Here is a 17,676-nt window from a genome sequence, read left to right as displayed (position 1 = left end):
AACACATGGGTGACACCATTCCTCATTCCATTCCATGCATTACAAGGAGTCCGTCTTCCGATTTCTACCTCCACCAGCCTCCCCTGAACTGCAACAAAGAAGAAAACACTGTCGAAGAAGAGACAGAAAGAAGGAGAAGAAAGAGAGAAAGAGAGAGGGTTGCCTCACCAGAAACTTGTCCTGGTGTTTGGACTTGAGCATGGAGGCCACCTCCTTGAGGTTGATGCGATACCTCTGTTCCTCCAGCAGAGGGGGGAAGAACACAGAGATGATCCTCTCTGTGATGTAGGTCAGGTCAAAGTCATAGTGGCGCTCCATCACACGGTCCATCACACGGTCCACACTGAAGCTTCTGGAGAGGGAACTACAGAGTTATCGATCTAGCTTTATCCAAAGGAGGTCTGAGATAAGATGTACATGGAGAGGCTGAGGAAGAGAGACAGAGAGAGAGAGAGGAGAGAGGGGCAGAGAGAGAGAGAGAGACAGACAGACAGACAGACAGAGAGAGAGAGAGACAGAGAGACAGAGAGAGAGAGAGAGAGAGACAGACAGACAGACAGACAGACAGACAGACAGACAGACAGACAGACAGAGAGAGAGAGAGACAGAGAGAGAGAGAGAGAGAGAGAGAGAGTTACCTGGGCAGGGTGCTTCTCTGCTTGGTGTAGGTCAGAGACTTGGTGGAACCCTGCAGACAGAGACAACATCAACCATGTGACCCTTCTCCCTAGATACATGTCCTACAGGTGAACATCAACAACCACTAGTCTGCCTTCACTCAATGAACAGTATTTCAATCAGCAGTATTTCAATGAACAGTATTGCCAGTATATAATTAGTTTGAGGACCTAATGATGTACTGGCAATATTGTTCATTGAAGTACTGTTTGTTGAAATACTGCTCATTGAAATACTGCTCATTGAAATACTGCTCATGGACAGACGCATGTTGTGGTGGATCCAGCAGTCGTTTGTGGTTTGTGGTGAACACCTGGTGAAATGATCATGTTGAAGCTATGAATCCACCAAGCCCAGGGAGTGTGATAAACACATCTCTGCCTCTGGTCTGATTCATACTCATGAGAGGAACAGTCTGAGGTTAGAGGAGAGGAAGGAGGGATGTGTCTGCTCTTCTCACTAGGTGTTGGATGTGCTTGGATGGTGTGTGTGTGTGTGTGTGTGTGTGTGGGGGGGGGGGGGGTGGTGTGTGTGTGTGTGTGTGTGTGTCTGGTAAAGTCTTCTTACCAGGTGTTGTATGTGTCGAGACGGGGCTGTCCCTCTGCGCTGCTGTAGGGAATCGAGACAGACAGTCAGGCAGACAGACAGTCATATAAACAGAATGCAGACAGACAGACAGATAGACCGTCAAACAGTTAGACAGACAGACAGGCAGTCAGACAGACAGACAGATAGACAGATAGGCAGCCAGCCAGCCAGCCAGCCAGCCAGCCAGCCAGACAGGCAGGCAGGCAGGCAGGCAGACAGTCAGGCAGTCACACAGACAGACAGACAGACAGACAGACAGACAGACAGACAGACAGACAGACAGACAGACGTAATGCAACTAACAGACTTTAATGCATCAAACATCAACTGTGTGAATCAAGGGCGGACAGTTTCAAGTGCTGAAAGAAAGAGAAGAAAGACAAAAAATAGAAGGAGAAGAAAGTTCCTGACCAGATCAGAGGAGGGTGCTGGGACACAGGATGTGGACACCTGAAACAGAGAGACAGAGGAACATTATTAGAAACAGGATGTCACACACACACACACACACACACACACACACACACACACACACTCTGAGGCCATCCCTAAAGTCCTAGTGTTCCTGTAGCTTGTTTTTGATGTTTTTTTTTTCTCCAGGAAAGAAAGGAGTAAGAGAGGGAGGGAGGGAGGGAGGGAGGGAGGGAGGGTTTGTTGTACAGTACATTCAGGTGGAAGGGAGGGAGGGAGGGAGGGGGGAGAAAAGGGAGTGGTGGAGCAGCTGGAGAGAGGAAGGGAGAGAGGGAGAGACAGAGAGATGGATCGGAGAGGAAGAGATGTGTCCGTGGAGGAAATGCTCCCTCAGACGGAGAGATAAAAGACCATAGTAAGACCATGAAGACATCCACCACACACACACACACACACGTGACATTCCCATGTGCGGAGGCCAGGCCCTAGGCCTTGCCCTTTGACCCCAGGAAGTGGAAGAAAGAGGCAGTAACAGCAGCGGAGCCAGGGTGAAGGACCACAGTCATGCTTACGTAATGATACGCAGAGCCAGTGTGTGTGTGTGTGTGTGTGTGTGTGTGTGTGTGTGTGTGTGTGTGTGTTCCAGTATTTCCGCTCCCCAGCCCTGTCTGGTCTGTTTGTTTGGCTACAGGAAAGGGCAAGGGCTTGTATATCTCATTGTACACGGAGGGAAGTTACAGAGGCCTTGAAGAGGGGTGTGTCACTGTGTGTGTGTGTGTGTGTGTGTGTGTGTGTGCGTGTGTGTGTGTGTGTGCACATGTGTGTGTGAGGGAAGTTACATAGGCCTTGGGTAGGGGTGTGTCACTGTCTGTGTGTGAGAGAGAGAGAGCGAGAGATAGAGAGAGAGTGAGAGACACAGAAAGAGAGAGAGAGACAGAGAGAGAGCGAGAGACACATACACACACACACACACACACACACACACACAGACACACACACACACATCAGAAAGCTTATTTCTGTATGATTCCATTTCGTGCTAACACCACCGCTCAGCTATCAACCCACTGGCGCAGACATCTTTCCTCATCACGGACCACAGCAGATCTTATCTTGCGCTCTGGTTGGCTGAGGGAGCGGAGCTTGTGACAACAACACACACACAACATCTGTGTCAAGGTCAGGAGCACACAACAAGAATAGGACTGGTGTTTAAACGGATCAGGGGAGGCTGGTGGAGGTAGAAATCGGATGATGGGTTGGATACCATTCCTCATTCCATTCCATGCTTTACAATGAGCCCATCCTCCGATTTCTACCTCCACCAGCCTCTCCTGATAAGGATGTAGGAGAGCGATTCAACCATGACCATTTGGGAAAGAACATGGAAATACTCAGCTAACTAGGCAGCACTTATAAAACTACCCACTCCCTTTCTTTCTCTCTCTCTCTCTCCCTTTTTCTTTCTCTCCCGCCCCCCCCTCTCTCTCTCTCTCTCTCAGTCTCTCTGTTCCTCTTTCCTCTCCTCCACCTTAGCCAGTTCTCTCTCTCCATATCCTCTTTTCCTATTTCCCTTCCAAACTCTACTCCCTCTCTCCAACATTTTATTTCCCTGTCGTTCTCCAATAATCCCTCTATCCAGCATTTTCCCTCCCCCTCTCACCCCCTTTCTCCCCCCTCTCTCTCCCTGTCAAACTTTCCCTCTCTGAACAACATTCATCCCCCCTCCCACCCAGCTCTCCCCTCCTTTTCCCCAACCTCTCCCCCTCTCCCTCTCTACCCCTGCCCTCCCCAGTCCCTCCTTCCCCTCTTTTCATCTCCCCTACCCTCAGTGAGAATGATGGGGCCCTACAGGGAAGTACCTTGCCTTTCCTCACCTCCCCCCCTCCCCCCAACCCAGAGAGGTGGGGCCTACAGCAGGGGAGTACTACGCCTTTCCTCACTCCCCTCCTCCCTCCCCTCTGCCCCTCAGTGAGAGTGAGATGGGCTACTCTCCCCCTCTCTCACCCTCACTCCCCCCTCTCTCACCCTTCTCCCCCCTATGGGGGCCTACAGCAGGGGAGTACTAGGCCAGAACAAACACACAGGATTCCATCTCGTGGGCCAACACTTACGCACACACTTCCTGTCGGGGCTAGCCCCCTCCTCTCTCTCTCTCTCTCTCTCTCTCTCTCCCTCCTTTTCCCTATCCCCCCCCTCTCTCTCTTTCTCCATTAATTGTCCTCCCTCCCTCCCTTTGTGGGCCTAGCTGGTGAGGATCACTGTTAACCCCCCCCCCCCCCCTCTCTCTTCCATCCAGAAGTCTCAGACCACAGCTAATGCCTTACTGTAGCTACAAGCAGCAGCTTGTATCCATCAAAGCTAAGTAGCATAGCCCCAGCTACAACCATCAGCTTCCATACTAGCTAGCCATAGCTACAACCAGCAGCTTTGACCTGTCCTAGCTAGCCATAGCTACAAAATAGCTGGTAGCAGCTTTTATCCATCAACGCTAAGTAGTATAGCCATAGCTATAACTAGCAACTTTTATCAATCAAAGCTAAGCACCATAGCCATAGCGAGCAGCAGCTTTTATCAATCAGAGCTAAGCACCATAGCCATAGCTACAAGCAGCAGCTTTGATCCATCAAAGCAAAGCAGCATGGCTAAAGCACTAATGCGCTCTGTCTACATGCACGGATTCAGAGCTATGAGAACTAAACATGAGGTAGCACTCATGGTATGTTATTAGTGTGTGTGTGTGTGTGTGTGTGTGTGTGTGTGTGTGTGTGTGTGTGTGTGTGTGTGTGTGTGTGTGTGTGTGTGTGTGAGTGTGATGGAGAGATACTAGGGTGCATTAGTGAACAAAAAGGACCTGCTTTAGGGCTGACTGACACTAAAAGGTGCTGTGAGTGGAGAAGAGGGGGAGTAGGGAGGGAGGGAGAGAGAGAGGGAGGGAGGGAGGGAGGGAGGGAGGGAGGTAGCGTACTGTAGGCATGGGAGGAAGGGAGGAGAGAGTCAGGAGGAGAACATGGAAGAGTATATAAACAGTAGCTTTAATGAGTTGGGCTGCAGCCAAGCCCACTTCCTCCACCCTCCATCACATCCCTTCATCATGTCCCGTTCCATCCTCCATCTCATCCCTTCATCCTGTCCTGTTCCATCCTCCATCTCATCCCTTCATCGTGTCCTGTTCCATCCTCCATCTCATCCCTTCATCGTGTCCTGTTACACACGTTCCAGTCACTTCCAGCTCCACAGAGTGGGTCTGCTACTACATCAACTCTAGCACCAAGCAATCAAACCGAAACACAGTCTTAGTAGAGGTACCTTACTATCTCTCAGCCCGCCAGGGGAGGCTGGTGGAGGTAGAAAATTGGAAGACGGGCTCATTGTAATGCATGGAATGGAATGAGCAATGGTATCAAACAATGGTATCACACACGTGTATTTGATACCATTCCTCACCAGCCTGATTGTATCTTATTTTGGTAACAACAACAATACATATAAAGCAGTTCCAGCTGACAGACCTTTCACAAATATGTATGTTGTGATTCTCCTTCACAAGTCTCAATGGAGGAGCCCGGGAGAACATCTCTCGGCTAGCGCCTGTGTCCTGTCCATTAACCTCACATCAATCACCTGCCCTAAGCTGGTAAGAACATTCTGAATCATTCCAGACCTAAGGCCCCCTTAATCATTCCAAGGTGGGCTGCTGTCTCTCTGTTTCTGGGACGGAGTCTGTCTGTCTCTGTCAGCAAGCCTGTCTGTCTCTCTGAGCTATGAGAGGTGGGCTGCCGTCTGTCACTCTCTATCTCTGGGAGCGAGCCTGTCTCTCTCTCTGTCTCTGGGAGGGAACCTGTCTGTCTCTCTCTCTCTGTCTCTGGGAACGAGCCTCTTGGTAGGGAGTCGTGAGAACACCAGAGAGTGTCGGGGGGCATGGAGACTTGGTCTGGTAGAAACGGCTGTCGAGAATTACCTCTCGATCTCGGTGGCTTACAGAGTCCACTCTCTGTTCACATTAGGAATTATCTCACTCTCTTCTCCCCTCTCTCTCTCTCTTCTTCTCTTTCTCTAGTCCGCACTCTTTCTATCGACTTCCCTCTTCTTTATTCCTCTCTCTCCCTGTCTCTCTCTCTCTCTCTTTCTCTCTCTGACTCCCTGTCTCTCTCCCTCTCTCTGTCTCTCTCTCTCTCCCCACAGCTGAGGGAGAGTAGAGGAGAGATGTGTGTGCAGGGGTCACATGTCCCTCTGGTGTCTCTAATGACTGTGTGGGATGAGAGTCCCAATCCTGGAGCCAAAGTCAACACTGACCACAACAAACTCCCCAACACACCCCACCCCTCCATTCCTCTCTCTCTCTCTCTCTCTCACACACACACACACACACACACACACACACACACACACACACACACACACACACACACACACACACACACACAGTCTCTCTATCTCTCTCTCCCCCATCCTACCCTCCTCCAAGCCAAACAAGCTCTCAAAGAGCAACAGAGGACAGAAATAAACAACAGTAAATAAACAACTGAAGAAACCATCAGCAGGGTGAAGATTGCCATCAACAATGGAAAAATCCCCTCTGAACTGACCTAACCACAGAGAGAGGTTTTAATAGATCCCCATGTCCTCCTCTTCCTCTTCCGCCCACCGTGCCTCCCCCCCCTTCCCCCCCACCCCCTCTGTGGGTTACACTGGCTTTATACTGCAGTGGGAACAGTCACCGTCTAATTTACCCTGTCTTACCCCCTCCAACCCCCTTCCCATCTCTCTCTCTCTCTCTCTCTCTTTCCCTCTTTCCCTTTCTCTCTCCCTCTCTCTCTCTTTCTCGCACTCTCTCCCTCTCTTTCTCTTTCTCTCTCTCTCTGGATGATAATGAGACTGTAAGTCCTGCTTTGTCTAACTATCTAATTAGCCAGTCTTATTCTCTCTCTCCTCTCCTCTCATTTCTCCTCCTCCTCTCCCCCTCCTCTCACCCCTCCTCTCCCCCTCCTCTCACCCCTCCTCTCCCCCTCCTCTCACCCCATCTAATTAGCCAGTCTTATTAGCAAAGGAAGGAACCAGAAGTTCTGGGGTCAAAGAAGTGCTTTCTGAAAAGAAAGACCCTTCCCTTCCTTCAGCCTGTCTACCAGAAGTCAAAGAACAGAAGCTGGATTGAAGGGAGGGGCTCACATATACAGACACACATACACGTTGCTACACACCCCCTGGATGTTCTGCCCCTCTTTTTCCCTCCAAAAATAGTCTTGATATTTACACAATGATGTGTATTGTGTGGCTGTGGTTCGCTCCCTCTCCCTCTCCCTCTCTCCCCCCCCCCCGTCTCTCTCTCTCCCCCCCCCCCCGTCTCTCTCTCTCCCCCCCCCGTCTCTCTCTCTCCTCCTCTCCTCTATCTAATTAGCCAGTCCTGTTCCCTCTCTCTGACCCCAGGGTCTTAGAATCTGGCTGGGTCCCAGACCTGCTAATCCTGCCGTCACGCTTATGGTTGTACCAACGTCAGCTTCACAACACTGACTCACTCTCTGGCCAACACTCTCACACAACCCTCTATATCTATTGGCAGACAACAGACAGGCAGACTGACAGACAGACAGACAGAGACAGAGAAAGAGCATCGAAAATGGACGGCACATAGCCATTGGCTTTACATCAATCATCTCCCACAGCACGCACGCACGCCCCCCCCCCCACCCCACCCCCCGGAGCTTCGCCTGTGATTAGCTGAAATCAAATAATTACAAATATTTTACTGAGTAAATTCACTCCCACTAAGGTCAGGTTTCAGTCGTTGTTATTCCATAAGTATATGCCTGCTGCCTAAATACTGGAGCGGAAGTATCTATCCCTGCCTTATTGGGCAGCTGGTCATGGCAACATTCCCTGACCTTTAAACCTGTGTGTCTGTGTGTGTGTGTGTGTGTGTGTGTGTGTGTGTGTGTGTGTGTGCGTGTGTGTGTGTGACTGTGTGTCTGTGTGTGTGTGTGTGTGTGTGTGTGTGTGTGTGTGTGTGTGTGTGTGTGTGTCTGTGTGTGACTGTGTGTGTGTGTGTGTGTGTGTGTGTGACTGTGTGTGTGTGTGTGTGTGTGTGTGTGTGTGTGTGTGTAGTAGTCTGTAGTGGACTCCTTCATTACAGACAGGAGATGAGCCAGCTGTGGGTTGTTTTTTTACGTCGTGGGCGTAAAAAAGGCAAAGACAACGACGACCACAGGACAAGCACAACAGAAGTACAGACGTCTCTCCTTTTTCCTTCATCCCTTCTTGCTTTTTGGGAAGTGAAGACAGAGGGGTTTTCCCAGAAGGAGCATCGCCAGGACGACAAGACGGTAAAGGACGAGGTCGTTCGTCATCCTGTGCCCATGGCAACACTTGTTGCGTTTCAGAGATGTAAATACAAGCGTAATGAGTAAACACAATGGCTAACAGATGCCCTATGAAGCCAGACATGTTCACACACACACACACACACACACACACACACAGTCACGGGTGTGATCCTAACTCGAGATTTCGACATTTGCGTAAATCTTGCATTGATGTCAATGTGAAATTAGCATGATGATTCAATTTACACACTTGGATCTCAAGTTAGGATTCCACTCAATGTGATTAATACACTCACACAGACATGCAATGTGATTAACATGCACGCGCACGCACACACACACACACACACACACACACACACACACACACACACTAAGAGAGATGCTATGTCATTAACACACTCACACACACACACACACACAAATGCTGTCATTAACACACACACACACACACACACACACACACACACACACACACACACACACACACACACACACTATGTGATTAACACACACTCACACAGAGGAGACAGGTGATCAACTGATGGGTGGGAGGAGAGGTGACACATCAGGTATCATGATACCATTCCTCATTCCATTCCATGCATCACAATGAGCCCGTCCTCTGATTTCTACCTCTACCAGCCTCCCCTGTGGTGCATGCACACCTCAGCCACACAGTCAAGGTTGGTGCTAACCAATGCCAAATGGACTAACTGAGTTAAAGAGCTTACTGTAATGACCCTCCATTACAGGTAACACAACAGATCTGAGATCACAAACTGGCTTCATGGTGTCAATGCCAAACTCTGTCTCTGTCTCTCTGTCAGTGAATAAGGCTAAAGTTATTATTATGCTAAAGTGGCAATGGTCTCTTTGATCAAATCCTCCAGATGATCAGAGACAGGAATTAACAGGAAGTGACAGGAAGTGACAGAACACAGCAGTGGTGTGTCATGTGTCGAGGATTTACTGGAAGTGGTTTCAGAAAGCCCCATGGCTACAGCTCTCCTGAATTAGTGCTTCCTAAATGATCACACACACGCACGCATGCACACATGTACACAGACACTCTCACACACACACACACACACACACACACACACACACACCCCAGAGGGCTGGCCTCGCCCTTCCAAGTTCCTGGGCTGTACTGATACCTATCTCTGCTATTGCCAGGCAACACACTATCACACTATCTCTTGGCTGCTAGTAATAGCATCTAGAGCTAGCTATGGCTGCTGGGCACAACAAGCCAACAGTTAAGACTACTTCTACTAGCAAACACACTGATATTGAAAAACCTGCCGTCTAACATTTATTACCTCTCAATGTACTACCTCTCAATGTACTACCTCTCAATGTATTACCTCTCAATGTATTACCTCTCAATGTACTACCTCTCAATGTATTACCTCTCAATGTATTACCTCTCAATGTATTACCTTCCAATATACTACCTTTCATTGTACTTCCCATATGAATGAATTGAAATCTGAATTGGATCCCAACCCTACTGCCCTGAATGAACAAACAAACGAATGAATGAATGAATGAATGAATGAATGAATGAACGAACAAACGGACAAACGGGTGAATGAACAAACAAATGAATTCATGAATGATCAAACAAACAAACAAACAAACAGACGATAGCACCCCTGCTCTCCTCAGATAGAGAGACCTGCTGCCACAGGGTACATGTCTGACACTTGTCTTCCTCCATGACGGCTGGCACCCGCCCCAACGCCAGCACCCCCCCCCCCCCCCCGGGCAACACTGGCATTCAGTCCTCCATCAATGCCTCTTTCACAGCATGGCGCTGGGCTAGGGCGCGGTCCCTGCTCTCCCCTCCTCCCCCCTCCTCTCCCCTCATCTCCCCTCTGCCCCGGGGAAGAGAAGGGAACAGAGAGGCCTTCTTCACACCACTGGGACGACTACAGTCTGGAACTCAGTCTGTCAGTCTTAACCCCCAGCTACAGCTCAGAGGAGGTGAGCTGTCCCTACAGGACCTCTCAGTGTGTGTGTGTGTGTGTGTGTGTGTGTGTGTGTGTGTGTGTGTGTGTGTGTGTGTGTGCATGTGTGTGTGTGCACCCTGAGCTGTCCTGGTACCACACACACACACACACACACACACACACACACACACACACACACACACACACACAGGGCCTCTCAGTGGGTCTTACCTTTGCCTCGCATTTCCTGTGAGTGGCTGTTTTACACACTGGAGAGAAGGATGACAAGAGAGGGGGAGGGAGGGAGAAAGGGGTAGATGGGGGAGGGAAGGAGTGGTAGAAGGAGGGAGGGAGGGAGTCAGGGAGAGAGGGGTAGAAGAAGAAAGAGACAAATTAGTTCATATGAAATACTTCCATGACTGAAATATATACAGTACCAGCCAAAAGTTTGGACACACCTTGCCAAAAGCAAAAGGTGGCTACTTTAAAGAATCGAAAATATAAAACATATCCTGGTTTGTTTATCACTTTTTTGTTTACTACATAATTCCATATGTGTTCCTTCATAGTTTTGATGTCTTCAATTTTAATCTACAATGTAGAAAATAATAAAAAATAAAGAAAAACCACTGAATGAGAAGGTGTGTCCAAACTTTTGACTGGTACTGTATATATATATATATATATATATATATATATATATATATATATATATATATATATATATGAATATATAATACAGTCAGTAGCAGAGTTAGAAACTTCATCTATGATCTGATCTGACAATAATCCGCTTACAGGAAGTCAGGAGGATGTCTTAGAAAGACAGCTAAAATGGAATAGAATAGACTAGAATAGAGAATAGAGAGTACAGTAGATTACAGTAGGTTAGAGTAGAGCAGAACAGACACTCACCTCTACAGAAGGAGCCTACGTGGTCTACACTCTGTCGACACACTCCACACTGTCTCTTCTTCTTAAAGGTCTTCTCCTTGAAGACATGGGGCTCCCCCTTCCCCGTCTGCTGACACACACACACACACACACACACACACACACACACACACACACACACACACACACACAGAGGACACATTGTTAGAAGATAGCAGTGACACACACACTTTCCTGACTGTCAGTAGACGGACGCACGCACGCACGCACGCACGCACGCACGCACGCACGCACGCACGCACGCACGCACGCGGCTTTGAGCATGTAGAGGGAGGGGTGTGACTTTAGCATGTTTCATGGATGGATAGCTAGGTGAATGCTCAGACACGTGAACATAAGAACACAGCTCTCTAATGCCACTGAAAAAACAACAGCTACTCTGTGTGCATGTGAGTGTGAGTGTGTGTGTGTGTTCTCTCTAAACCTCGTCCAACTCTGTGTGATTTCATTGGTGTGGAAATCAAACTGATACACACATAATGGACCTTTGTTTAAGCTGTGTTTTTCCTCCACGTCTGTTTGCTCCCTTTTCCATTCTCCTCTCCTCTCCTCTCCTCTCCTCTCCTCTCCTCTCTCCTCCATCAAGCACCATGTTCACTACTACACTACACTGATGGCACCCTGAGCTGGCCTGGTACCGCACGCACGCACGCACGCACGCACGCAGAGCCCAAGCATGCCAGGTATGAGAGGGTGCCCTCCACTCTGGCTGATGCCACCATGGAGTGACCTGTGTGTGTGTGTGCATAGAGTGCATGTGCGTGCATGTGTTTGTGTTTGTGTGTGTGTGTGTGTGTGTGTGTGTGTGTGTGTGTGTGTGTGTGTGTGTGTGTGTGTGTGTGTGTGCACGGGACACATTCAGGGAACAAGGTTTAAATAGAGTAACTCATTAACTGACTGCCGTCCTGCCTGTGGTGTTGGGCTGGACAGTTAAATGACAGTTAAATGCTGTTGTGGGCAGTGTGTGTGTGTGTGTGTGTGTGTGTGTGTGTGTGTGTGTGTGTACATGCAGTGAGCTGGGTGTAGTTTCACAACATTCCTGAGACACAATCCTCTCTGGGTTGCAGCTAGACTACACGTCATTGAGGACAGACGGACAGACAGACGGACAAACGGACAGAGAGAGACAGACAGACAGACAGAGACAGACAGACAGACAGACAGAGACAGACAGACAGACAGAGACATCAAACTCAACAACTACAGCTGCTCAATGTCCTGTGTTTAACACAGACCTGGATCAAACACACTCATATGAGGCCTACAGTATGATGGAGCTGAGCCTGACGTTGTTGGCCGAGTAGCTTCACTAACCCTAACCTCCAACCTCTCCAGGTGTTTGACACACGTCTAACACATTTTAGGTGTATTTTGAGCATATTTTGACATGAATAAACACAAGTCGGGTTTTGATAATTGCAATCCAGCACCACGCTGTTTCAAAATCCTGGAGAGAAGCCTGGCAGAGATGTGCAGAGAGAGCATGGGCCCCAGCAGAACCGAGCCAGCCGGTCTATAACCCCTACAGGGACACAATGTCCTCGATCAGGCCTTGTGAGCCATTAGGTTAAGTGTGACAGATAACAATGTCCTCTTTACAAGACTCATGAACTCCTTCTCTCTGTTAGTGAAGTCATGAATGGATCTGAATGGGCGGTCAGCTGACAGAGGAGGGATGGAGGGGGGGCGAGGGAGCAGGAGGGAGGAGAAAGAGGGAGAGAGAGGAAAGAACAGCCTAAGGATGTCCAGTGCAATGTACTTTCACATCAGTGGAGGCTGGTGGAGGTAGAAATCGGAGGACGGGCTCATTGTAATGCATGGAATGGAGTAAGGAATGGCCATGAGCCTGTCCTTCGATCTCTACCTCCACCAGCCTCCCCTGTTGCAGGTCTAAATGAGGTAATATCTTACCTCCTGCCTTACATCAATGAGGAACCCCCAGGACTTTACCTGTGGCAGCCCCTCCTCATGCAAGAAAGCAGCAAACTCAAACACACTCACACTCACATACACACACGCGGGCACACACACACACACACACACCAGTGAGTGTGTATCAGACCAAACTCAAACACGTGCACACACACACACACACACACACACACACACACACACACACACACACACACACACACACACACACACACACACACACACACATACACACCCACACACCCTAGAGATTGTGTATATAACAGACGTGACAGTATGTTCTGCAGTCAGTGTAACAGGACAACCCTCACCCCCCCCCCCCCCCCCCCCCCCCCTCGGCCCACCCGGCCATCAGCTGCACACAAGAGACAAGAGCAGCCTGTTCTCTTAGTTTTAGCCGTCCGAAGCAAAGGAACCAGAAGTTCTGGGGTCAAAGAAGTGCTTTCTGAAAAGAAAGACCCTCCCCTTCCTACAGCCTGTCTACCAGAAGTCAAAGAACAGAAGCTGGATTGAAGGGAGGGGCTGACATATACAGACACACATACACGTTCCTACAAACCCCCTGGATGTTCTGCCCCTCTTTTTCACTCCAAAAATAGTCTTGATATTTACACAATGATGTGTATTGTGTGGCTGCGATTCTCTCTCTCTCTCTCTCTCTCTCTCTTTCTCTCTCTCTCTCTTTCTATCTGCACCATCCAGTGACCCTTGCCCACGTCCCAGCAGCTGGACTAACGAGACAGACCACACACACACAAAACATGCTTACTTCATTATGGCGTTGCAACACACTGAATGATGTGTGTGTGTGCAATCACTCCAGGCCCCGTGCCTCCATAGAAACCCAATGTATCTCATGTGATGACATGTGTGAGAGCCTGTATCGGTGTGTGTCCCTCCCTGAATGGAACGCCAGCATTTACAGATGGAGATGTGTGTGTAATTGGTCGTGTGTGTGTGTGTGTGTCCTCTGCTCTGTGCAGCTACCCTCCCTCAACACAAGGCCAATGTGTCTCAGAGGGGGAACATGTTTGTGTGTGTACATGTGTCCGCCTGTGTGCATGGGTGTGTGTATCCGCCTGTGTCTGTGTGTGTATGTGTATGTGTGTGTCTGCCTGCATGTGTGTGCGTGTATCCGCCTGTGTGTGTGTGTGTGTGTGTGTGTGTGTGTCTGCCTGTGTATGTGCATGTGTGTATCGGCCTGTGTGTGTGTGTGTGTGTGTGTGTATACGCCTGTGTGTGTGTGTGTGTGTGTGTGTCTCAGCAGGGTGGGACAGGCAGTGGAGGGAACAGAGAGAGCCTGTTCCAGAGGTGAGGTCAGAACGGCGGTATGACACACTTCCTGTCACAGCTGAGCCTCACAGTTTAACCTCTGCTGGTCAGGAGCTGCTCGCACTGTAACACTGCAGCCTAGCCACTCGCTAGGTTAGCACTAGCACTGCAGCAAAGCCGCTCATTCAACTCCACACAAACGTGCACAAACACACGTGCACGCACGCACACACACACACACACACACACACACGCTCTATAGGTTAACACTACAGCACTGTAGCCTAGCCCACACCCTAACCCTAATCCTAGCCCCTAGCCCTGTCTGTCTGCCTGCCTGCCTGCCTGTCTGCCTGTTTGCCTCTCTGTCTGTCTGTCTGCCTGCCTGCCTGTCTGCCTGCCAGCCTGTCTGCCTGTTTGCCTCTCTGTCTGTCTGCCTGTCTGCCTCTCTGTTTGTCTGCCTACCAGCCTGTCTGTCTGTCTGCCAGCCTGCCTGTCTGCCTGTTTGCCTCTCTGTCTGTCTACCTGTCTACTGATAAGGCATCTACAGTGGGCCTACAGTACACACACACACACACAGCAGTCTATTAACAGTCCTCTGTTATCACCCTCAGAGGAAAGCATGGACAATGTTATCATGTTATTAATCCTCTGTGGTTTCCCTCACGTCAACCCACATGTTAACGAGCGGGGAAAGAACTCTGACATGGGAACATGATACTGAAGGAGATGGATGGGATGATACGTCAACTATACCGACACACAAGTGCACACACACACACATGCACGCTCACGCACACACGTGCACAAATGCATTTATACACACACACACACACACACACACACACACACACGCACAGACACAGACACACGCACACACACGTCTATATTTGCCAAGCCATTGTTCACAGCATCCTCTTACTCATCTGGTACTCCTGATGCCCCCTCTGCCAAACATGAAAACACGTCACGTGGTAATACACACACCACCTTGGCTAACCCTCAACACCTCATCATGAATAGCCAGATACGTCATCAAATAACACCTATACGCACGCACGCACGCACACTTACTCAAGCACACACACACACACACACACACACACACACACACACACACACACACACACACACACACACACACTACAGATTATACAGCATATCCTAAAAACCAAAATCCATTACACCAAATCATGTAATTGATAGGTCTAAACAGTGGGAATAGTTATGACGCAGTAACTCTGGGCACCTAGGAGATGGAGAGACGGGGATGGGTGGGGTCATATGACCATTTTATCACTGCTTAGTCATAACATATGTGCAGATATTTCGCGCACTATAGCCTCCTATCATTGATATCAGAGAGCCCTATAAACGATAAATGAGTTCTCTCTGGAGCTTTCTAGACAGCTCTCGCAGGACTCGCAACTCGCAGTCATTTATTTTTGGAACAGTCTCACTTTCGTGTTTGAAAGGATCTTCTGTTCCTGTCTCCCTCGCCTGACAAAAGCTAGATCCAATGTGCTCACTGCGCTGCTAACACAATATAACATTCCCCCCATGTGCTCATTATAAAATGTAACATCGTGATCATACAACCAAGCCAGTGCCAAGAGGGTCAAAGAACAAGCAGTGTGGTTACAGCACTGTTTGAGGAGAGGAAACAGCCTAAAAGGTAGGACAAAACAGCACAGCGACATTTGCAAAACGAATAAAAAGCACTACATTATATTAAGACGGGAAAACGGTTAGTTTATAAAGTTTCTAACTACGGGACGTCAGAATGAGAAGGATTTTGACAGAGAGGATGACACTCTGAGCGGCGTGCGCAGCAGGGGTGCGATCTGTCAAAATAAGGATGTGTGTATTCAAGCATCATATTTCAATTCCCCCCCATATAAAACCGATACCTCCGAGAAACTGTATATATTTGCTGATTGACGATGATATAATTAAACTAGAGTACTACGCAAAAGTTAAATCCAGATACTTTCCAATAACATTATACATTTTCTCCATTCTTACCTTACTCATTTTTCCTTTCAGTCTTTGCCCTTTTAATTTTGGCTTTTTGGTTCAAAAGTTCTCTTACATTCCCAAAACGTCCCCAAAACGTCCCCAAAACATACTTTAGCGACTATGAGTTAACTTGTTTTCTCTCGTACCCCTCCTCTCGAACCGCTGGGCGGAGTCAGAGAGGGAAAGGAGATTGTGGAATTGTATTACTGGAATTCAACTCTGGGATTGGTCAATTCAGGGAGGTCAGAGCGCCGATATCTCCTCGGGATTGGCTAAACCGAGGAATTAGATATGTAATTGTTGGGAGCAAGTCAACATTGTCCCAGCGTCGCACGTTAACAAGCATGAGTTTTCAGGACTGTCATTAGAAATGGTGGTTTTGATGTAATCGAGGTTTTTAAGACCCAAATAAAGCTAAATCATTACTGTACCCCATGCTGAAGTTGATGTGATTCATTATTGTAGCCTATTCATTTTCATTGACATTGATTTTATTGACTCCCGATACAACTAAAAAAACAAACTCTAGGCCTAGTTCTATGGGTTCTATATGCGTACTCCTCCATCATCATCATCACCATCATCATCATCATCATCATCTCTCTCTCTCTCTCTCTCTCTCTCTTACACACACACACACACACACACACACACACACACACACACACACACACACACACACACAGACACACACACACACACACACACACACACACACACACACACATAAACTTGTCATAAACTCACGCTGGACATTTCTCAGTGGAAGGATTCAAAGCCCGGCCTATACCTGCAACAAACTAATAGCTCAATAGCATCACTGTGTGGTGAAAAGGGAGAAGTACTACTGGGAAGGCCTTTAACGGAGAGGGTGGAATGCAGTTCCACCTTGCATTGACTTCAAAGTAAACCCAGCTGTGTATTCTCGTATTCTCACATTACCACCCACAGTACATAGGCCTGTTGTATGTTCTTGACTGAACAATGTCATGAAGGACCCACCAGTGGAGGCTTGTAGAGGTAGAAATCGGAAGACATTCCATGCATTACAATGAGCCCGTCCTCCTATTTCTACCTCCACCGGCCTCCCCTGGCCCACACATGCATGTATCCCTGAGAGGTAGGGCCTATCTTAGCACAGCTACTCCTACTGCACACCTTATACAACATGCTTGTTGTTGCTAAAGGTCCAGTTTGTAGGTTTTTAGCTTTAAAGAAGTGCTAAATGGCCATGATGAATCTGTAGACGTGAAGGAATGAGATCACATGATGAAGAACGTTCAGTGAACAATGAGTGCTGTTTTAGTCCAAACAAAGTGTTTTCTAAAATCTGCTGTTGGGTAGGACACTGGCCTTTATGTGCCTATTTCACGTTTGGTTTGTTTACAAGGATATGCACATGTTTGGCACTGTTAGAAAAGTAGTGTATGTACATTTTCACAATGTCAGTGAGGCCAGTGGGGGCAGCAACACTACATGCTGGACCTTTAATGGGCACCTGGGAATATGTAGTTGCAGTAATTAGTGAGTAGTATAGTAGTAAG

General features: G+C 48.5%; 1 protein-coding gene across 1 annotated transcript in view; it reads right to left on the bottom strand.

The window, feature by feature from the left end:
- tns2a (tensin 2a) overlaps window positions 1-17,676 on the bottom strand; it is a 36,824-nt gene that overhangs the window by 14,156 nt on the left and 4,992 nt on the right. Inside the window, exons 2-7 of the mRNA XM_083674721.1 lie at window positions 10,871-10,976; window positions 10,187-10,224; window positions 1,678-1,716; window positions 1,246-1,287; window positions 639-688; window positions 164-352 (exon numbers count right to left, since the gene is read on the bottom strand). Of these exons, the coding sequence (XP_083530847.1) occupies window positions 164-352; window positions 639-688; window positions 1,246-1,287; window positions 1,678-1,716; window positions 10,187-10,224; window positions 10,871-10,976 (464 nt within the window). The remainder of the gene's footprint in view (window positions 1-163; window positions 353-638; window positions 689-1,245; window positions 1,288-1,677; window positions 1,717-10,186; window positions 10,225-10,870; window positions 10,977-17,676) is intronic.

This window comes from Argentina silus, assembly GCF_951799395.1.
Source record: "Argentina silus genome assembly, chromosome: 8".
NCBI lineage: Eukaryota > Metazoa > Chordata > Actinopteri > Argentiniformes > Argentinidae > Argentina > Argentina silus.
This window is presented reverse-complemented; position numbering and strand designations above follow the sequence as displayed.